The 24,214-nt window shown below is 39.5% G+C and overlaps 1 protein-coding gene across 2 annotated transcripts in view; it reads right to left on the bottom strand.

Moving 5' to 3' along the window:
• Positions 1-9,616, bottom strand: part of OTOGL (otogelin like) — a 147,375-nt gene extending 137,759 nt beyond the window's left edge. For both annotated transcript variants that reach the window (XM_059081626.2, XM_059081627.2), the window contains exons 1-3: positions 9,538-9,616; positions 8,444-8,483; positions 7,433-7,481 (exon numbers count right to left, since the gene is read on the bottom strand). In XM_059081626.2, the coding sequence (XP_058937609.1) occupies positions 7,433-7,481; positions 8,444-8,483; positions 9,538-9,616 (168 nt within the window). The remainder of the gene's footprint in view (positions 1-7,432; positions 7,482-8,443; positions 8,484-9,537) is intronic.
• Positions 9,617-24,214: the final 14,598 nt, after the last annotated feature.

Genomic DNA, 24,214 nt, shown 5'->3' with positions numbered 1-24,214 from the left:
GTTGATAGTTTGATTACTATGTGTCTTGGCATGTTTATCCTTGGGTTTATCATGTATGGGACTCTCTGTGCTTCCTGGACTTGAATATTTCCTTTCCTATATTAGGGAAGTTTTCAACTATAATCTCTTCAAATATTTTCTCAGTCCCTTTCTTTTTCTCTTCTTCTTTTGGGACCCCTATAATTCGAATGTTGGTGCATTTAATGTTGTCCCAGGGGTCTCTGAGACTGTCCTCAGTTCTTTTCATTCTTTTTTCTTTACTCTGCTCTGCAGTAGTTATTTCCACTGCTTTATCTTCCAGGTCACTTATCCGTCCTTCTGCCTCAGTTATACTGCTATTGATCCCATCTAGAGTATTTTTCATTTCATTTATTGTGTTGCTTGTCGTTGCTTGCTTCCTCTTCATTTCTTCTAAGTCCTTGTTAACTTTTTCTTGCAATTTGTCTATTCTATTTCCAAGATTTTGAATCATCTTTACTATCATTATTCTGAATTCTTTTTCAGGTAGACTGCTTATTTCCTCTTCATTTGTTAGGTCTGGTGTGTTTTTATCTTGCTCCTTCATCTGCTGTGTTTTTCTGTCTTCTCATTTTGCTTACCTTACTGTGTTTGGGGTCTCCTTTTTGCAGGCTGCAGGTTCGTACTTCCCGTTGTTTTTGGTGGCTGTCCCCAGTGGCTAAGGTTAGTTCAGTGGGTTGAGTAAGTTTCCTGGTTGGAGGGACTAGTGCCTCTGTTCTGGTGGATGAGTCTGGATCTTGTCTTTCTGGTGGGCAGGTCCACGTCTGGTGGTATGTTTGGGGATGTTGGTAGCCTTATTATGATTTTAGGCAGCCTCTCTGCTAATGGATGGGGCTGTAGACCTGTCTTGCTCTTTGTTGGGGATAGGGTATCCAGCACTGTTCATTGCTGGTCCTTGGATGAAGCTGGGTCTTGGTGTTGAGATGGAGATCTCTGGGAAATGTTCGCCATTTGATATTGCATGGAGCTGGGAGGTCTCTTGTGGACCAGTGTCCTGAGGTTGGTTCTCCCACCTCAGAGACAGAGCTCTGGTGCCTAGCTGGAGTGCCAAGAGCCTTTAATCCACACAGCTCAAAATAAAAGGGAGAAAAAATAGGAAGGAAAGAAAAGGAAAGAAGGAAGGAAGGAAGGAAGGAGGGAGGGAGGAAGAAAGGAAGGGAGGACGGAAGGAGGAGAGGAAGGAAGGGAGGAAAGAAGGGAGGAAGGAAGGAAGAAAGGAGGGAAGGAGGGAAGAAAGGAAGGAAGAAAGGAAGAAAGAAAGGGAGAAGACAAAATAAAATAGGATAAAGTATAATTATTAAAATAAAAAATAATTATTAAGAAGAGAAATTTCTATTAAAAAAAAAACAAAGAAAAATGGGTCAGTCTAACCCTAGGACAAATGGTGAAAGCAAAGCTATACAGACAAAATCTCACACAGCAGCACACACATACACACTCACAAAAAGAAAACAGGGGAAAATAATAGTATATCTTGCTCCCAAAGTCCACCGTCCACCTCCTCAACTTGGGATGTTTCATTGTCTATTCAGGTTTTCCACAGATGCAGGGCACTTCAAGTTGATTGTGGAGCTTTAATCCACTGCTCCTGAGGCTCCTGGGAGAGACCTCCCCCTCTCCTCTTTGTTCGCACAGCTCCTGGGGATCAGCTTTGGACTTGGTCCCGCCTCTGCATGTAGGTCGTCCGAGGGCGTCTGCCCTTCGCTCAGACAGGACGGGGTTAAAGGAGCAGCTGATTCAGGGGCTCTGGCACAGGCCGGGGGTAGGGAGGGGCACGGATGCGGGGCAAGCCTGCGGTTGCAGAGGCCAGCGTGACGTTGCAGCGGCCCGAGGCGCACCACGCTTTCTCCCGGGGAAGCTGTTCCTGGATCCTGGGACCCCGGCAGTGACGGGCTGCACGGGCTCCCAGAAGCAGTGGTGTGGAGAGTGACCTGTGCTCACACACAGGCCTCTTGGTGTCAGCAGCAGCAACCCTACCGTCCCACACCCGTCTCTACTGTCCGTGCCGACAGCCGCGGCTTGCACCCGTTTCTGGAGCTCCTTTACGCGGTGCTCTTAATCCCCTCTCCTCGCGTCCCCCAAAGCAATCTTGAGAATGAAAAACGGAGCTGGAGGAATCAGGATCCCTGACTTCAAACTATAATACAAAGCGACAGTAATCAAGACAGTATGGTACTGACACAAAAACAGAAATATAGATCAATGGAACAGGATAGAAAGCCCAGAGATAAACTCACGCACATATGGTCACCTTATCTTTTTTTTTTTTTTTTTTTTTGGTACGTGGGCCTCTCACTGTAGTGCCCTCTCCCTTTGTGGAGCACAGGCTCTGGACGCACAGGCTCAGCAGCCATGGCTCACGGGCCCAGCCGCTCCGTGTCATGTGGGATCTTCCCAGACTGGGGCATGAACCTGTGTCCCCTGCGTCAGCAGGCGGACTCTCAACCACTGCACCACCAGGGAAGCCTGGTCACCTTACCTTTGATAAAGAAGGCAAGAATATAAAGTGGAGAAAAGACAGCCTCTTCAATAATTGGTGCTGGGAAAACTGGACATCTACATGTAAAAGCATGAAATTAGAACACTCCCTAACACCTTACACAAAAATAAACTCAAAACGGATTAAATACCTAAATGTAAGGCCAGACACTATCAAACTCTTAGAGGAAAACATAGGCAGAACACAGAATGACATAAATCACAGCAAGATCCTTTTTGAGCCACCTCCTAGAGAAATGGAAATAAAAACAAAAATAAACAAATGGGACCTAATGAAACTTAAAAGTTTTTACACAGCAAAGGAAAACATAAACAAGATGAAAAGACAACCGTCAGAATGGGAGAAAATATTTGCAAATGAAGCAACTGACAAAGGATTAATCTCCAAAATTTACAAGCAGCTTATGCAGCTCAATATCAAAAAAACAAACAACCCAATCCAAAAATGGGCAGAAGACCTAAATCGACATTTCTCCAATGAAGATATACAGATTACCAACAAACACATGAAAGGATGTTCAACATCACTAATCACTAGAGAAATGCAAATCAAAACTACAATGAGGTATCACCTCACACAGGTCAGAATGGCCATCATTAAAAAATCTACAAACAATAAATGCTGGAGAGGGTGTGGAGAAAAGGAACTCTTTTGCACTGTTGGTGGGAATGTAAATTGATACAGCCACTATGGAGAACAGTACAGAGATTCCTTAAAAAACTAAAAATAGAACTACCGTATGACCCAGCAATCCCACTACTGGGCATATACCCTGAGAAAACCATAATTCAAAAAGAGTCATGTACCACAATGTTCATTGCAGCTCTATTTACAATAGCCAGGACATGGAAGCAACCTAAGTGCCCATCGACAGATGAATGCATAAAGAAGATGTGGCACATATATGCAATGGAACATTACTCAGCCATAAAAAGAAAGGAAATTGAGTTATTTGTAGTGAGGTGGATGGACCTAGAGTCTGTCATACAGAGTGAAGTAAGTCAGAAAGAGAAAAACAAATACCGTATGCTAACACATATATATGGAATCTTAAAAAAAAAAAAAAAAAGGTTATGAAGAACCTAGGGGCAGGACAGGAATAAATATGCAGACATAGAGAATGGACTTGAGGACACAGGGAGGTGGAAGGGTAAGCTGGGACGAAGTGAGAGAATGGCATGGACATATATACACTACCAAACGTAGGGTGGATAGCTAGTGGGAAGCAGCCACATAGCACAGGGAGATCAGCTCAGTGCTTTGTGACCACCTAGAGCGGTGGGATAGGGAGGGTGGGAGGGAGGGTGATGCACGAGGGAGGAGATATGGGGATACACGTAAATGTATAGCTGATTCACTTTGTTATAAAGCAGAAACTAACACAGCATTGTAAAGCAATTATACTCCAATAAAGATGTTTTTTAAAAAAAAGGTGATAAAGAATGTGCCTTCAGGTACAAACCTCTTTTCAACAGATTCTGATCTCCTTCCTACATGGTAAAAGTTTTATTTTGGCAATTTGCACTGCAGTACTTTTTCTTTTAAAGGGCAAACCTGCCCCATGGCAGACAAAAGAACTCCCACACTCTCTCACCACTTCCAGGCTCTTTTCTGAAGTCCTTGGCCCACATCATGTCTCCAAGTTCATTGTTTCCTGCTTTCATTCCTCCAAGGTTTTGTCCTCACTGTTCAATCTCCTCTTTTTTCCCTTTCCTCTCTCTTCAAACTAAGTCAGACTCACAAAAGTCTATGACTTGGATTCCCTCAAGACAAGTCTCATTCTCTCTTTAGCTATATAGTCTGCAACTGCCTAAATCTAACACAACACCCAATATTCCTGGGCACCAAATTCTTCTTACTTTGGCGCTAACAAATCATCACTGATGCTCACTAAAAGTGTATAGTGACTTCGACTCTGTCTCATACAGGCTTATAAACTAGAACAAATTATTTAACCTGTTCAGCCTCAGTTTCCCAATCTAAAACAGAATAACAATAACTGCCTCACAGAATTGTGAGGATTAAATGAAATGGGATAAGTAAATCACCAAAAATAGTGCAAGGCACATAAGTGTTGTAAACATGTTACCTACTTTTATTATTAAGCAAAAACTGAATACACTTGACAACATTAGACCAAGGCAAAAACATATAATTTGTTTTTCACTCCATATTCTCTTACCCAACTCAGGCTACACCTCCTCCATGGAAATCACAATAAGTACTTAGCACACCAGCCTCCTGGTTACCACAGCATCCTAATCTCTGCAGCATTCCACTCATCATACTACAACATTTCATGTTAAGACATGACACACAGCTCTTATTTTTATAACACATCTGAACTCAAAATGGCACATCTTACATTTATAATTGGGAGCTCTTTCATTTTTTTATATCATACAAATAATAGCAAAAAGTTGGTGGTGTCTTAGATTTGATGAACAAGTTACACAGAAATGACTTCTTTACAGCTCTACCTCCACTAGACATTGAATTTCTAGAGAACAAATACCGCTGTTCATGGTTATACCTCTAGCATGGTCCCTTGTGTGTTGTCAACAAATAACAACTGAACCAGAAATAGACATTATGCAAATGGGAATGATTTGCCTCCCAAAGCTGTTTAGAACCATGACTATAAAATGTTCTGTTGATGCCCCTCCACATATCCTCTCAGCTCACCTTGGACTTCACCTGGGTTTCTGTGCACACTGAGACCCTCAAGCACTGACTTCTTTTTGTCTCTGCCTTAGGGTAGAGTCCAAGCAGGATAGACAAGAGAAATGACTTTCAGGGGATTTAAGTCCCCCCAGAATCTGCCCTCAATGAATGAGAGGCAGGTGTTGGTGGATAAGTATACCAGCTCCCCCATCCCCTGGAGAAACAATTCTAAAACACTGTACACAGTTCCTCAGAGAGATGCCAGCAAGACTGAGCCCCAGATGCCTAAAGCAGGAAGGCCCCTCATTAACAGAGCTGTGCTGGATTTTCTCCCTTCCTAGTCTCCCTTTCCTCTCTCTCTCACTCCTGCACATACAAATTGTATGCAACCTCTAATAAATAAATAATCTGCCCCTGCTTTCAGGAGAAGAATTTTGAAATGTGATGCAAATGCAAAAAAATTCCTAGCAGTGGGTGCATATATTCACATAACCGATGAAAGAGGACAACCCATTCTTCCTCCGTGCTGATTACATCTCCACAGGAGGGTGAGAAGCACAGAGAAATACAGTCTTTAGATGAGAAATCACTGTAGTGCACAATTACACCACCGACAGAAGTCTGTGTCTACCCTTTCTCTGGTCATTGTTATCTCATTGCCAACATATTCCTGAGTCCTTATGTGCACATTTATCTGTCCATCAGTGCTCTGTCTTCCTAGAGCAGGGGAGTGAATCTGTGGACAAGAATGGCCTCATAACAGATGAAATTTCAATCCTAAACAGTGAAACGCATGATTGCGACCTCACTGCCCTTCTTTAACATTTCTTCCCTTAAAATTTGTTCAGATGTTAAGTAATGTTGGTGCATGTTCTCTAGCTGCAGGAAAGAGAAGGGCAAGTGTCCAGCTATTCATTCTCTCTAAAAGGGAAATCAAGGCAAGTGTGTTCCTCACTTACTAACAAAAGGGAGGTATTAAGATAATTCTAGCGCGGTAAATTATACAAATTCTAAAAACATCCAAATGGTCAACAGTAGAAGCTCATCCACAGGCTGTTTCATGTGACACCTGTGGGGGTATATTTCACAGGTTCTTCATCTAGTGGGTTCTACCAGAATGCAGTTTTTCTCAAAATTGGATTTTCTGCTGAGTCACGTTGATATCTTTCTGTGGCTAATATGGTCTACAGGCCAACTTGACATTTCTCAGAGAAAAATCATTTTAACCATTTCACATGATACGTAGGTACTTAAGTACACAAAATACTCTTTTTAAGGAAAAAAAAGTGTTTCCCTTCCATAGACAATCCTTTGCCCATTCTAGTGCAAAGAAAGAGCTCCACTCTTGATAAGAATAAATTAGTTCTGCCTTCTGAATCGTCACAACAGCATATCAAATCTGCCATCTATTTTTTTAAATTCTCTTTAAGTTTACAAAATATTTTAAAAAACAGGCATCCATCATAAAATGCTAATAGAAATTGACCACAATTCAGCATTTGACAAAGACCTTGAATATATAAGCTGTTTGCTACATAAATACTCAAATCATATTACTTTCCAAAGAAATGTCTTAATTTTGAGTTAGGATTCTCTATCTTACCATCCATCTTTAACAGAGAAATATTTTTTTAAAATCCACCCATTTAAACATTCCAACCATAATTTGAAGATATTGCAATTATGTTATCCAATATCCTTTATATAGAGGGACCCAAGCAAAAACACCTCCTCAAATTCAGTGCTACCCCACCCCTCTAAAAAAAGAAAGGTCACCTCTTCATCAATGCCTGTAATTTAGATTTATTAGATAATACAAAACCCATTTGTCAGGACACTAGGACACCTCTGATGCCCTTTTGTGGTACTTTACTCAGATCACGTACACCTTTCTCTGTCCCTGTTTGCTTGTATTTGTCCTATTATCATTGTGCTTAATTTTTAAACCAATTAAAATGTTCTGGCAAGTAGTGAGATTAAATCTCCCACAAATTCTGGGAGCCTATCAGTAGGGAACCGAGGTGAATAGCAAAAAGCATTTGACCACAAACAAGTAAATGTGAGCTAAGCCTGAACTGGAGGGTCACAGAACAGCACTAGAGAAGTTACTTTGCCTCTTCCTCCTCTTTCCTGTCTTGTTTTTAGCATTTTATTCGCCTCCACAAAGGTCTCATTGTTGAAGTGACAGCAGAGGCCCAAAGCAGGATGGATTATTTCTCTGCCTCTGTCTCCATCTGAGGCATAACCTACCTGGGCTGCTAAAAGAGCTCTTTTCTGTTGATTTTCATTAAACCCGTTTCTGGAAGAAAACAAAAAGAACTTGTATAGTCAAAGGCCCCCTAGGCAACCTGAACAAGCCTTTCCCAAGAGAGAGCTGGTGTTTTCCTCCTGATTTCCATCACTTTATCAAAGAGGTCTTTCTTGCTTTAACATTGAAAAGGTCCCCCTCCCCCCTTTGGAGGGGTTAGATTTGGGTGGTGGCACTGTCTCATTTTACAAAATTTGGGAGTGTCCCCAGATCTCTCCAGTCTCTGATGTAAACTGCATTTTAGGAAGGAACTTTGAGATAGAGAAATAAACAAAATAGTGTAACACTGTAGCACTAACATGCATGATAATTTCTCCACATGCCTTCATAAAACTGGTGAGATAAGTATTCGACAAGTGCAGGTTCACGTTTTTCAAACATAATACTCGATTCTCTCTCTTTCCATGTCTTAAAGGGCAGATTAACATTAATGAACATAAGCACATCAAACTGTGGGTTATCAAAATCAAACCGTGAGTAGAATTCCGCTTTTCATTAAGCAGATCAGTTTAGTCCAAAAAATGATTTTCGTTATTTACTGCTAGAAACATTTTATTCTTTTACCATTAAAAACTTTTACTCTATGTTAAGAATACAGCACATTTCTAATCAACAACGTACATTAATAATAATAGGAAATAAGAAATTACTGAATATAACTTCTTTTCAAATCTTTGAAGTGAAAAATGTCTCCTTAGTATCTACAGTCATTGGACACCACCAAAATTCCTCTTGTAATTAAAGTGAAAGGAAATACTATTGTTTCATAAATAAGGAACTGAATGCCTAGTAATTTTTAATTTGTGGAAATGTTCTAAAGAACTAAATCTCATGCCCTTATTTTGTAAAATATTTAATTTATTTTTTCAAAAGCAGATACACTGACCTGCTGAGCTTTGCTCATTCCCATTATCTTTACGTTTTAGAGGACATAAAGAACAAGAAATACTCACTTAGATGTTCTAGTCAAGATGGATGAAGTACAAATATAACCTGCCAGAGATAAATATATATATATATGAATGAAAAAAATTATCCAAATATCTTGATCACATGATCGGATTATAAAACAGATCATTTAAACCTAAATTCTGAAACTTAGACTGAGTTTTGCTATTAGTTATTTTACATTTTCTAGAGGATTTTGACCAGCAAATTCCCTGTGAGACATCAGGCTGACCAGTAATTCAGAAAGAATGGGCAGTGTACCTTGATTTATACAGAGACATGATACAGTGGAATAAGCATTAGTCTTGAAGTCAGAGATCCAAGTTTTAGTTCCAGTCCTATGACTTAGTAAATGCCAAACTTAAGCAAACACATCACAAAATAACAGTGGTAGCCAAGTTGATCTTCAAAGTCCCCTCCAGCTCTCAATGCTCTAAGACATTTTCTCCTTGGAGTTTCAGTCACTACTAGGATTAGAAGATAGTGTCTGTGACCTCGCTGGTCTTCTACACTTCAGTAATTTCTCTCACTTCCTCTACAAGCCCCAAAATATACAGCCCTTTTCAGGAACTAAAAATTAACAACTGAATGTAAATAAATGCTTTCTGCCATAAAAATATTTTATAAAAATTAATTTATAAATATTGCTATAATATAATTGAAAATCAATTCTTAGTCTCAAACATTAAAGTCCTTCTTAAAACATCCCTTTACCATTCTTTGGGTTGATGGCATCAAGAAAGTTTATCTTTATCTTTTATCTTTTATAAAATTTCAAATGTTTAAATTACACAGCTGTTTAAAATCATTATTTAGAAGAGAAAAAGTTAGACTCAGAGCTTCTTCCAGTACAGCTGCATATCATGATAAAATCATGATTTTTAACATTTAAAAAAGAGACTCAGAAAATGAAAACTAAAACTTCCAAATTATCGATATTATTAAAAATTTTCCCAAAAAATGATCTGGGTGTCATTTAGTATATACCCATCCTAATGACTTCAAAATGTTTTATAGTATAAGAGGAAACAGTTTCTACAATTTACAAGGAAGACTAAAATACAATAAAATAAGGTAAAAGTTTAACATGAGTTCTTACCTTGTAATGAAAACAGCAGTATATGAAGCAAGAATATACTCCAAGGTATCATTAAATTGAGTTTTCTCACAATTTTCATTTCAGTATAGCCTTTCTCCCTGAAATGTAACCAAATTGTTGGTCTTTACTAAGATGGCATCTTAGAAGTATGAGTACTTGTAGAGTGCTCAAATTCTTATAAATATAGCTTTGTAATAAAGTAATTCAAAAAGGAATTCCAGGATTTCTAACCACATACAGCATCTGAAGCTTTAGAACTTGCAGGCAACCCTTTGGCTGAATCTCTCATTAGCAATGCATGGCAGCTTCTTACTGAGCCGGTATTAGTTACACCCTACCCCACTCCTGCACATCATACGCCTTTTTAGCCTATATTAACCTTTTATTACTTCTAAAGTCAGTAGCATCAAACAAACAAACAAACAAAAAACGCTGTTATCTCCTGATGTCATAAGAGATAAGTATTATACCTAATTAGTGATCTATTCCATGTTTTATTCATAAAATAATTACTGTCCTTTGAAAGAAGACTTTTATTCATAAAATAATTACTGTCCTTTGAAATAAAATCGTATCAATCATTCCTAGAATGTCTAGATGTTTTCATAAACTTTTTTTAAGAATTATAAGTAAACTAAAATTATGTACATATATTTTCAACTCCAGTCCCATTACAGTATAGTTTAAGTTGACATATTCATGTGCCCACAGATCTTTCTATTAAACATTCTGCAATAGAAGCAGAAAATAACACAAAAAGATGATATTCTAATATTTGACTTTAAAAAGAAAATAAAGTAACTCACCTAATCCTGAAAACCTTCCTTCACACCCTGTTTTCCCATCCTCTGGGACAAGTACCAAATTAGACAACAATAAAGAACTTCTTAATCCAACACTAAATGCACTCTTCTCTGGAAGCGATTGACTACCTGGACTGGCATTAGAGAACAGTTCTAATATTTTGCAATGAACTCCATAGAGATGATCTAAGCCCCATAAATGAGTGAAGACCATGATTATATAATGGGTGCACATTTCCTATGGCAGATCCCATCAGTTACCTGCAAAGTATCAGACTCACTTAACAGATGGGGGCACAGTGGTAAGGAATATCTAACTACACAGGAACTACCTTATGAGACAAAAACACACAGAAGTTCTTAATACCTTGTTGTACTCAGACACTTTTTGTGCAATGACTTCCTGGTCTTTTCTGTGAAAATATCCTTAACATCCTAATGTATTGCATGCCCAACATCTACTATATAAACAGTTTCTTTTCTGTGTCTCAAACTCAATAATCTTTTACTCTTGCTTTACATGATTTTAATGCCTTTCCATTGCCTACATAATTGCTAACTCTATGAGCCAAGAGAAGATGTTTGCCTATAAATTCATTTTTAAAGCAGGAAAACCACACCAACTCCCCCAAAATATAAGTAGCTATATGCCCACCCCCCACACACACACACACTTGTACACGTACACTCATTTTTATTATTTTTTATTTTTTTTGGTACGTGGGCCTCTCACTGTTGTGGCCTGTGCAGAGCACAGGCTCCGGATGCACATGCCCAGCGGCCATGGCTCATGGGCCCAGCCACTCCGCGGCATGTGGGATCTTCCCGCACCGGGGCACGAATCCGTGTCCCCTGAGTCGGCAGGCGGACTCTCAACCACTGTGCCACCACGGAAGCCCACTCATTTTTAAATTTTGATGGATTAGATTAAATAATTTAAGTATAATATGTGTCTAATAAATATTTATTGAAAGGTTATTGGTCATTACTCAAACTAGACAATAAATTAATATAAGTCTAAACAGAGAGGCCTAGTTATTTATAGTTACATTCTAATTATTGGTCTAAAAATTATGTATCTACTCAACCACAATCAAAATTAAAATATTCTAGATACTTAAGAAGATGTGAATACAGAATAAATTTAAAAGTTAAGCTTGCTAGGGGCAGGACAGGAATAAAGACGCAGATGTAGAGAATGGACTTGAGGACACAGGGAGGGGGAAGGGTAAGCTGGGACGAAGTGAGAGAGTGGCATGGACATATATACACTACCAAATGTCAAATAGATAGATAGTGGGAAGCAGCCGCATAGCACAGGGAGATCAGCTCCGTGCTTTGTGACCACCTAGCGGCATGGGATAGGGAGGATGGGAGGGAGATGCAAGAGGAGGGGGGATATGGGGATATATGTATACATATAACTGATTCACTTTGTTATACAGCAGAAACTAACACAACATTGTAAAGCAATTATACCCCAATAAAGATGTTAAAAAAACAAGTTAAGCTTGAAATTTGTTTAGAGAGCAATAATTTTCCTCCAAAGAATTTTTTAAATTAAAGGCACCAAATTGATTTACATAGAATGCTCATTAACTCTTTTTGACAAACATAGAAATGTACATAACAAATATACATTACTAAGTCCCCTCCTTAATTTACAACAGTTTCTCTTATCTTCATAATTTCCCATAAAAATCGACCTAAAATATGAAGATTCTATAAATCATATTTTAGGATTTTTTTTCCCCAATCTGGTAGCTGCCTGACTTAAAATTTTCCACAAGTGACATATCTATGGAAAAATCCCAAATGGAAACCAAAGTTAAATTTCATGGTTCAAAAAAACATTTTGATGACACTTACAGTTACTTCTAAATACTACCAGAACTTGGTGAAAAAGGATTAGTAAACAGCAATATAAAGCCTGTGAAAAGTACTTCTTTCTAATATAAACTTGGATATTTTACGTTCTCAATTCAAATGTAATAACTCTCAACTTTTCATCTCAAATTTCATACAGTATCTTTAAACGTTTGATTCAAAAGCATCACAGCCATTTTCACTGGTTAAAGTTGAAAATTCCAAGGTTATATCACCTGGCATATTTATTACTGTTATTCTATTTTGAACTCTATGTATTTAAAACCTATAAATCATTTTGTCTGGTAAAGAAAATAGAAGAAATTATCATGGGAATTCTCAGGGTGACCATTCTTTTATAGCTAGAGGTTTAGCATATGCTGGCTTTCTATTCCTCCTCCATCCAGGCTTAGAGTAGGTCGGAGATTAGTAAAGGAGAATGAACAATGGCAGAGAAAACAATACCAGAAATTCCAAGTTCTTTTTCAACTAACTACATTATGAATTCATTACATTAAATGGTAGCCTGCATGAAAATAGTTAAAATAGACTTCCATGAATGGCTACAGTAAAATAGAGAGTTTAGATGAAAGATTAGACCCAGAACCACAAAAAAAGGAATTTATGACTGTTGCTACATGCAGTTATTACTGTCAAAATTTAGTTGACAGCTTTTATATTTCATTCTACGCTGACAAAGGAACTCTGGCAAAAAGTGAGTCAGTCACCAGCTTGTGAAGAGATATTAAGTTCATAAGAAGTCTGAGGCAACTACATAATGCATGAGATAAACAGTTCCCTTTCTGATACAAGAACACGGCACATTTTCCCACATGGAATATGATCTTTAGAAAGTTGACACCTGACAGCCTATTGGCCTCAACACACCACATTAAAAACAACTGTCAGGAATGAGAAATTGCTGGGCTTATAGTTTATATGTCAATAATAAAGAAAGGGGTGTTTTTAATGAAGTTCATCATCTTTAAGAAAAATTAATTTCTATGGTGATTTATATAACACTCATTTTTCATTCACTGAAATCAAATCTAAAATAGATAACATTTGATTCCCATCATATCACATTCTACTAGTGAAATGCAACTATTCCTCACTTGCCTTACTAAACCTAACACATTTCAGGTTCAGTGATTTTATCTAGAATTTATGTTATCATTGAGCAGCAAAAATAATCCTATATCTTTGATGTGATTTTAACCACTCTGAATTTAACTGCCTTATTATAAGATAGTTTTGCAGTATTCTATTTATGCTTTCAGGAGGTACGCTGCTTAGCACTTTCTGGAATGCTTCATATAATTTAATTTGTAAATGACATCTATCTTAGCTTTTCTGAATACAGGCTGTGTGTCATAAGTGGTATCTATGTTGGTCATGATTTCAATTTAAAGCTTACCCACAGAAGTTAATGTGTTGTGTTTTAGAGGGACATTCATTTTTCAAGTTGCTGTGGTGCCACTGATTTGCAATATCTTTCATCTTGAAAGAAGTAATGTTCCTACAACTAAAGTTTTGTCCTGTCAGCACTTCAGCATCAAGTTCTTGATATAAAACCAACATTTCCTACAGTTCTCTTTATTTTCTAAACTACTGTAGCACTTACATACTATAGCACATTACATGTGCATTTATAATATATAGTGTAATATACAATGTACTACACATATAACAATATAAATTATGTTGGTTTCTCACGTTTTCAATTCCATTTTATATCTTCAGTCATTTTAGATTTACTTATTTTAGAGTTGCTGAGGGATAATATTACTTGAATTTCTCAGGAGGAGGAGGGTTCTAACCCTGTTGCTTGCTGTGTTGGCTTCTCACACTTAGGGTGGATTACCGCATAGGTTTTGTAATTTTGTATTTTGGTTTCACGTCTGGTAGAACATTTTCTATGGTAATTCTTTACTGCCAGGGTTGAAGGTATGCCTCTTCAAAAAAGAGTTTGCATTTACTTCCGCCAATTGCTCCAAGGAATTTCATGTTAATTTCTCAATTTGCGGGTTCCCAGCATACTGAGTATAAAGTCAAATCTCCAAGTCAAAGTGAGGGAATGCCAAATCTAGTTTCTGCTTTGTCTTTGGCCTTTGGTGATATTCCTTACTTCTATTCAACCACTTAAATAGATTAATATTTTATTTTATTCAGCATGCCCAAGTATTTTATAGCTGACAAATTTTTAGATCATCTCATCTGTTGCACTGCCAAAAACAGAACCATCAACTATCAAAAATTATATGCTCTCATTTTCTAGGTTACTACTTTATGTATTTGCAACATACTTTCTCAACTGAATTACAAACTTGTGATGTGGAGCCATCTATGATTCACAGGTAAGTACTTATTTAACTCTTCTAATAATTATATCCAAGTTATTCAAAACAAACAACTATAAATTTATAAAGAAGGCATATCAAAGCATCTCATACTTGGATCAAATTATTTAAAATATAAAAGAAAACCTGTCAGGGCTTCTCTGGTGGCGCAGTGGTTGAGAATCCGCCTGCCGATGCAGGAGACACGGGTTCGTGCCCTGGTCCGGGAAGATCCCACATGCCGCGGAGCAACTAAGCCCGTGAGCCATGGCCGCTGAGCCTGTGCGTCCGGAGCCTGTGCTCCGCAACGGGAGAGGCCACAACAGTGAGAGGCCCGCATACCGCAAAAAAAAAAAAAAAAAAAGAAAGAAAACCTGTCAGATCCCTAAGTGTCATGGTTGAGATAACACCAAGATTCCAACTCAGACACCTGACAATGATTTATGACAATAGCCACAGCAACCTGCAGCCTGGAGTGTCAAACATCAGCTTATCATCTTCTACCTTTTCTAAGTTGGCAAGGTTAGTACAGAAAAACTGCCTTTAGAGACGTGGCATCATTGTGGTTTTCAGCAGAGCACAAATCAGTATGAAAACATAACTCAGAAAAAACTAAGCCCTTCATTGTGATTTAAGAGTCACATGAAGGTTGGATCAGCCCTAAAAAGTGTTTCCCCCTTATCTTGACATGACCTCTTCCCTGGCTTCCAGCCTGAATTAGAGTCTTACTGAGTTACATGCAAAATTGTTATCATTATCTTCCAAAAGCTGCAGTGAAAACACACTAGTTCCTTTGGAAGGTTTTTTTCAGTCTTCTCTTCTAACAAGATAAGTTTATCAGCTTTATCTTAGAATACAGAGGTGGTTCTCAAACTTTGGTGTATGCAAGAATCACCTAGGGAGTATATTAGAAGCACAGATCCCCAACTCCACCTCCATCACATCCAGTTTTTTCTGATCCATGAGTCTAAGGGGGTTAGGCATCTGTGTTGTAACAGAGAATCTTGCTTCGGGAAAATTAAATACCAAACTAGTCTATTCTAGGACAAAAAAAAGGAATGCAAGTGCATTACAAATATGGAGGCATTGATAGATCCCATTGGAGGAGAAAGAAGCAGAGGTCGGAAAAATTAAGTGGAGGTTGAGGGCCAGCCTCACTACCTACTAGTAAACAGTTCCTTGTTTGGGAAGATGAAGTGTGTCTGTTATTTAATTGGCCTACTCTTTCCACACTTCTTATGCAGAGGAACTCCTCCCAAAGGCTACATAGCTTCTGCTCCATTGGCATTACATCTTTACAGCTCTCACTATGATAGGTGGAATAATCGCTCCCCAAAGACAACCACATCCTAATTCCCAGAACTTGTGAATTTTGCCTTACGTGGCAGAAGAGATTTATGGATGTAATTGTTAACAGCTCCTCTAACTTAATTCCTTGTGGGCCCAATAGAACCAGAGTCCTTATCAGTGAAAGCAGGAGGCAGAAGGATTGGAGTGGAAGAGAGAGTCAAAGAGGGAGGAAGCAGCCACCAGCCAAGGATTTCAGGGAGCTTCTAGAAGCAGGCAATGGAATGGATTCTCTCCTAAAGCCTTCAGAAGGAATGCAGTTCTGCCAACATCTTGATTCTAGCCCAATGAAACTGATTTCAGATTTCTGACCTCCAGAACCATAAAATAATAAACTTTTGTTTTAAGCCATTAAGTTTGTGGTAATATGGTACAGCAGCAATAGGAAGTAAGGCACTTACATTCTCTGGCCACTAGGGATAGGCACTTGACGCTAAACGAAATAATATATGGTGGTCTTAGCAATGGATCCAATGCTCTTTCTCAGGCATTGAAACATAAATCATATAGATGAAAGTCACATGTAGTCGTAAGTTTGTGGGCCCTGGGGCTTTGTGGTCCCGCAGAATTAGAGATGGCAGCTATTTTCCAATCATGTAAATGTTGTTAAATAGGAAAGAAAGCTATTCTGCAAAAAGAAATGGGAGAATGGAACAGATGTTCAGAAGGAAGCAAAGAAACAAGTGACAGAGAAGATGTTTCACCGCATTTTGGTTTCTGTGACTATATCTATCCAATCACTTCCTTTTTACTTGAGTTAACTTGGTTAGGATTTTTTTTTTTTTTTTTTTTGTGGTACGCGGGCCTCTCACTTCTGCGGCCTCTCCCGTTGCGGAGCACAGGCTCCGGACGCGCAGGCTCAGCGGCCACGGCTCACGGGCCCAGCCGCTCCGCGGCATGAGGGATCTTCCCGGACCGGGGCACGAATCCGTGTCCCCTGCATCGGCAGGCGGACCCTCAACCACTGCGCCACCAGGGAAGCCCTTGGTTAGGATTTTATTCCTTGACATGAAGTGATCCATGACTGAGACAGAGGAACTGAGAAAAAGGAGGATGACTGACTGTGATGGTTGATTTTATGTGTTAACTTGACAGGAGCACAGGGTGCCCAGATATTTGGTTAACAGTATTTTCAATGTGTCTGTGAAGGTGTTTCTTTCTGGATGAGATTAACATGTGAAACAGTAGACTGAACAAAGCAGATTGCCCTCCGCAGTGTGGGTGGGCCTCCTGCAATCCACTGGAGGACTGAATGGAACAAAAAGGCAAGTAAGCAAGGATTCACTGTCTCTGCCTGACTGTCTTTGAGCTGGGATATTGGTCTTCTGCCTTCAGACTCAGACTTGGACAAGAACTACACCATCGGCTCTCCCAGGTCTCTTGCCAACTACTTGCTTGTAGCTTGCCAACTACTGATCTTGGGACAATGACCTTCTAGTAAGAGATACCATAAACTAGATGGGGTTTACTATTCCAAGATTTCCAAATCATCTGTTTAGACACAGGAAAAAAATTGGAGAACTAGGATTTATATATACCCAAAGATGTTATATTTTCCCAGAAAAATCTTCTTGAAAGGTGTAGAGGGGAGATGAAAGTTGTGAGTGAGAACCCCAAGAGAAACAGAAATGAGGCACTGTGAAATAGTGTCTTTATCACCAAGCACTGTGCTGAATACAGCTACTCTTCTGCTACCCGAGAGTCAGATCCAGGAAAACCTCTAGGTTAGACTTCTCTTACAGTACTCCACTGGTGAGAGTTGGGGCAACTTCAGTGACACAGGGAAGTTGTGACAAGACTGGGGGTTTAGGAGACATTTTTCAGCACTGAGTGGCTTGGAGATGAAGGCTTTCATCTAAGAATTATGTGGTAGTATGCAGACAACAGGCAGGAACACACTTGGATAGATTATTGTTCCCAGTTGTTCATTCATATTCTCCTTGTTACAGAATCACGTCTTCCCTTTTCTGTGTGCTTTTGCAATACCTCCCATTGGAGTAGTAGAAGTATACTTCACTTCCCCATTGATGTTTGAATTGGTCACATGACTCTTCTGGCCAATGTAATGTTAACAGACACAACTCCAGCAGGGGTTTACATGTGTTTCAGAGTTTTGGATTGTTCTCTTGCACTTCTGCTACCCCTCAGAAGAATAATACATCCTGGGTTGCCACTAGTCCAAGGAGAACGAGGAAATATGTGGAAAAGATTGCAGCGTAAAACAGCCTCAGAGTTGATTCACATGGTCCAGAAAAATAAATGTGTAGTATGCCATTAAGATTTGGGGTTGTTAGTTATATGCAACAATATTGTAGCATCAACTTTCCTTATTTAGAAGAATTAGTAAGGTCAGTGCTTCAGTAGAGCAGTTAGAGGTGGTGATATGGCCCTTCCCTGGCTGGCACTTGGGAGGGCTTTCTCTTCAGAGTGGTCTTCACTAGGTCTGGAAGAAAGCATCTAGTTCTACTTTTTTTCACAGGTTATGCCTAAGAACTACCACTTCTGGTAAAACAGATAGAAAAACACACAGGATTAGACATAGGGGACCTAATATCCACTCTTTTCTGGTAAAGCAAAGCTAGTTCTTGAACTTTTTTTGTTTTGGCTGCACCACACGGCTTGTGCGATCTTAGTTCCCTGACCGGGGATTGAACCTGGGCCCTCGACAATGAGAGCGCAGAGTCCTAGCCACTGGACGGCCAGGGAATTCCCCAAGCTAATTCTTGCTCATCTTCTGGATTAAATTTAAACCTCACCCCTGCTGTGTAGCCCTTCTCCAATAACCAGGCGCTCAGTCCTTTGTGTGATGCATCATCCATACCGCTGTCATTGCTCTCAGAACGATGTATTATATATTAGCTGGTCTGTCTCACCTACTGTGGGTATTTGAGGGCATGGAACACATTTTAATCACTTCCTTTCCTCACTGTCTCAAAAATATTTGTTAATTGAATAAATTAATATACGTCTCTGCTATCAGACTCTTGGGGAAGTAGAGTTTTCAAAGCCTCTTTTTTGGTATTTGAATGCATGGCCTCATCCAGTGGACCAGGTCAACTCCTCCATGTGAACGAATCCAAGCACTGCTCTCCACAGGCTGATAAATTTGAGTTTTGTAAAGTTAGTAAGCCAAGGGCTCAAGGAGACTTGGATGAGGGCCATCGGTCATTGACAAACATCTGTTCCTTTGTATCCTGAATTCAGATTGAATTACAATAGTTTTGAAGATGAGGAAGAAGGAAGACTACACAAAGCAGTGGATAAATCATAGGACTTATCTTCAAAGAGACGGACAGAACATTAAATATCTCCTCCCTACCTTTCCTTGATTCCCAACAGTCACATTTACTTGTGGAAACATAAAACGAAAGCAGACTGCTAGTGGCATCTCAGGAAACTGCACTTCTGCTCTCCACCACTATTTGGCACTTGCTATTTAAATAATTTATATTGTAATTTATCTTTTATGAGTATATCTGTCACTTCGACTAGATTAATAGGTGATTGAGAGCTGTGATCCTGAGTTAAACATCTTTGTATATCCCCACGGGCCCTCACGCAGTGTTTGGTGTAAATTAATTCTTAATAAACATTGTTAGTGGTGATGGTAATAATGATGATCATCTCCCTTTCCTGATACGTGGGCTTGGTGGGCAGGATTGGAGGGCGGGGTGGAGTGAGATGGGAAATGAAGTTAGAAGGAGGCGAAGTCCAGACCATGGAAAGCCTTATGTTCTATGCTAAATATAATGGACTTGCTTCTGGAGGCAACTGTGATCCATTAAAAGTTCCAGTGACATTTTTTTAAAAGGTCTCTGATAGCAAACTGCTGCACGAAGCTGAATTCAACATTTCAGAATCTAACTCCTGGCTTAGTTCTTGATTTGAGTTTGATTGCTTTGATCTTCACAGAAATATCTCAAAAAGAACTCTCCTTTTCCTATAGATGAGGAGACAGAAGGAGGCAGGGGGCAAAAATAGAGAAAATAAAAATTATAACTATTTATTGGTATAAGTTCTAGGACATTTACTATGGGTAAAACACTATGTTAGGTAGTATGATGATAAAACATACAAAGATAAAACATTCAAATCATCTCAAACTAACTGAATGGGCACTATAATTATAGGCAAAAAAAATCGAGAAATGAATATGATAGTCTCTTTCCTCAGTGAGGTAAACAACACTAAAATAATTATGAAGTTAATTATTTAATTGCAATTGTGATATGTGCCCTTAAAGAAAGTACAAGATGCCTTGAGAGAGTCTTGCAGGAAAGGGGAGGGTCAGAAGGGACTTCCAAGAGAAGGTTACTTTTAAACTGAGAACTGGAGTTAACCAGAGAGAACCAAGGTTTTACCAGGCAGAGAAAACAGCTTATGTAGAAGAAGAGAGGAGCTTTCCTGATGGCGCAGTGGTTGAGAATCCGCCTGCCAATGCAGGGGACACGGGTTCGTGCCCCGGTCCAGGAAGATCCCATATGCCGCGGAGCAGCTGGGCCCGTGAGCCATGGCTGCTGAGCCTGCGCGTCTGGAGCCTGTGCTTCGCAACAGGAGAGGCCACAACAGTAAGAGGCCCAAGTACCACAAAAAAAAAAAGGAGAGAGCACAGTAGGTTTGAGCCGGGAAAGAACAGTGCCAAGGCCGGGATGTGGGAACAACAAAGGAAGGTCATTCAAGTGCTTTGGGCCATTGTAAGAATTTTGGACTTTACCCTCAGAAGAATATAAACTAGTGGAGTGTATGAAGCAAAGGAGTAACATAAACAGGATTTTATATGTGTATGTGTGTGTATACATACATGTATGCATGTATGTACACACACACATATATATACATTGTATGTATATAGGCACATATATTAATATATGCACATAAACATACACACATGCATATGATAAATTATATATATATATATTTTTATCATATAAGGTATTTTTTTTAACATTATCCTCATTTTATTTTTTTTTATTTTTTAACATCTTTATTGGAGTATAATTGCTTTACAATGTTGTGTTAGTTTCTGCTGTATAACAAAGTGAATCAGTTATATGTATACATATATCCCCATATCCCCTCCCCCTTGCATCTCCCTCCCACCTTCCCTATCCCACCCCTCTAGGTGGTCACAAAGCACCAAGCTGATCTCCCTGTGCTATACGGCTGCTTCCCACTATCTATTTGACATTTGGTAGTGTATATACGTCCATGCCACTCTCTCACTTCGTCCCAGCTTACCCTTCCACCTCCCTGTGTCCTCAAGTCCATTCTCTATGTCTGCATATTTATTCCTGTCCTGCCCCTAGGTTCTTCAGAACCATTTATTTTGTTTTTTAGATTCCATATATATGTGTTAGCATATGGTATTTGTTTTACTCTTTCTGACTTACTTCACTCTGTATGACAGACTCCAGATCCATCCACCTCACTACAAATAACTCAATTTCATTTCTTTTTATGGCTGAGTAATATTCCATTGTATATATGTGCCACATCTTCTTTATCCATTCATTTGTTGATGGACATTTAGGTTGCTTCCATGTCCTGGCTACTGTAAACAGAGCTGCAATGAACATTGTGGTACATGACTCTTTTTGAATTATGGTTTTCTCAGGGTATATGCCCAATAGTGGGATTGCTGGGTCATATGGTAGCTCTATTTTTAGTTTTTTAAGGAACCTCCACACCGTTCTCCATAGTGGCTGTGTATCAATTTACATTCCCACCAACAGTGCAAGAGTTTTCCCTTTTCTCCACACCCTCTTCAGCATTTATTGTTTGTAGATTTTTTGATGATGGCCATTCTGACCTGTGTGAGGAGATACCTCATGGTAGTTTTGATTTGCATTTCTCTAATGATTAGTGATGTTGAGCATCCTTTCATGTGTTTGTTGTCAATCTGTATATCTTCTTTGGAGAAATGTCTGTTTAGGTCTTCTGCCCATTTTTGGACTGGGTTGTTTGTTTCTTTGATATTGAGCTGCATGAGCTGCTTGTGTATTTCTGAGATTAATCCTATGTCAGTTGCTTCGTTTGCAAATTCGAAGATAGAGAACAGGTCTTGAACAGTAGGAGAGCCTTCTATCATGGATTGTATAACCCAGAGGGTGAGCAAAGTTACATGTATGTAATGGGGATAATTAATATGTTTTTTCTCTTTTGCAATGTTATGTGTATGATCTTCTCCAAGTTAGAATGAGGCATACATCTGCATTTAGGATTTCATATTATTCAGAGGAAAAAAGGAAAATATAATATTCAGCTTCAAACCTACAAAATAGGATATTTTGCCTACAAAAAGATAATAAATTTAAAAGCCAAGCTGTTCCAACGATCTTTCCAAAATCTCCAAAGAAGGAGATTTTCTATACTACTTATCTCCCCCTCGTATATTAAGAGGCAGGACTTAGGAATTAGGTCTTAGAGTTTTCTATGGAGCTCTCAGTGAGGTAAGAGGAAGAAGGAGTTAAAGGTCAACACACACAGCCAGAAAGACTGCGGGGAGGAGAAAGAATCAAAGGTAGGAAAGTAGGTGGCTCCACAAAGGACATGTGGAAGGTAGAAGCAAAGTATGGATTAAGCAAAGGGAGGACCTGACTGCAGCTCTCCTGGCAGCACTCAGATGCCGCTTGACAGATGAGACCATGCTTCTACAGGAATGCTATGGAAGGTTGTTGAGAGTCTGACTTCAGAGCTCACCAGAGGGCAGCTATCTGGAGAAAGAAGCACCTCAGACACAGAAGTCTGGTGGTTGGATGCATGGCCAAGGATTCACAGACTTCAAAGGGTTCCACAAAGCCAGTGAGAGCTGAAGTAGAGCCCCAAATCATCAGAAAATAACCAGAAGAACAAAGCAAGAGTTACAGCAGCTTCCATCAGCAGTTGCAAACATCAGCAAAACACGAGGGATAAGAACAACTGCAGAGCAAAGGTCACCAACCCACAGAGAAGTCCAGACCAGCCACTCCCAGCGGAGACCAGCACTAGTTCAGAGAACACTGTACAGACCTCAGAGCCAGTGCTCCAAAGACAGTCAAGGACAGTGACACCTCCACACGCAGATGCCAGCGGGGGAAGGTGCTAGAATTGTGAGGGACATTTACCGAAACCAACCAAATAGAGCTGTGGATGGTGATCATAATAAGGTCAGCTACAGAAAAAAATAAAGAACCTAATTTTTCATTGCACATCTGCATGTGGTGTTCATAAATCTGAGGCCCCACCACATTTATAAATAACAATATTATTACATCGACAATGACAGATGCCATGTGAGGTGTGAAGTTGAAAGGACATAGCATTTTAGAAGGCACAGCTGAGACATAGGTTAACCTTGCCTGAGACAATCTCAATTACTATAACCTGTGAAAGACCAGATGGGAGAAAATAAACAATAGGTACAGAGAGAGGGGCTGCAGCCCAGTGCTCACAGACACATCAAAGCCTGTGCTCACTCTCTCATCCACACGCATTCCCCTGCACACCAAACCCCAGGGGCGACTCCAGAGCCCACCTCCAGATCCCACCTACTTGTCGGTGAAGAAAGAGCCAGACTGAGCTCCCAATATCTAAGACACTGGAACCAACCTTTCAGGAATGACTTTTTGTGCACTCAGCCAGCCTGGACAGAGGCAGGCATGAACAGGCATGAAAATGGTGTAAGATGGCACAATTCTTAAGAAAATCTCCCCTTTTTGTTATATCCAGAGATGTGCTGTAAATGTTTAACAACCAGCTCAGGGGAAAGGGGAGTGCCCAGATTTAGAGTGTTTGCAGATTTCCATGGCGTAAACATTCCCAACATGGCCAATTCTGAGCTACAAATGTGATTCCAAATGACTCATTAAATTCTGCAAATTTAATAATAGGCTTTCACGAGCCAGTACGAGCTGGCTTCAGCCCCACTACACGGCAACCCAGTTAAAGCCACAGTAGGGCACCACCTACATCAAAATCTAATATGAGTGGACTCCACAATCTGCTGAGGTTTTACCTGCACTTCTACCTGATTAACACACATTGTGATCTTCAAAAGGATGTTCTATTTTTAATTTTAAGTTGAATTAAATCATATAAATTTCAATCTATTAACCAACCTTTCTCTTTTCTTTTTCTTTAATAAGGTAGTTCATAGCTAGGAAATTGATTTCCCTTTAATATGAGTTTATATTTCATAAGGTAATTTTTCTTCAATTGTGCTGTGAATATGTCATTAACAAGGCACTTGTAGCAAGCCGAGGAAAGCCCTCTGCTGGCTTGCTTTTGAAAGCCAACGTGCCTGCTCTCAGGCTTCTGAGCATTCTTTTCCCCTGCTTTGCAAGC

This window comes from Kogia breviceps, chromosome 12, assembly GCF_026419965.1.
Source record: "Kogia breviceps isolate mKogBre1 chromosome 12, mKogBre1 haplotype 1, whole genome shotgun sequence".
NCBI classification, from domain to species: Eukaryota; Metazoa; Chordata; class Mammalia; order Artiodactyla; family Physeteridae; genus Kogia; species Kogia breviceps.
This window is presented reverse-complemented; position numbering and strand designations above follow the sequence as displayed.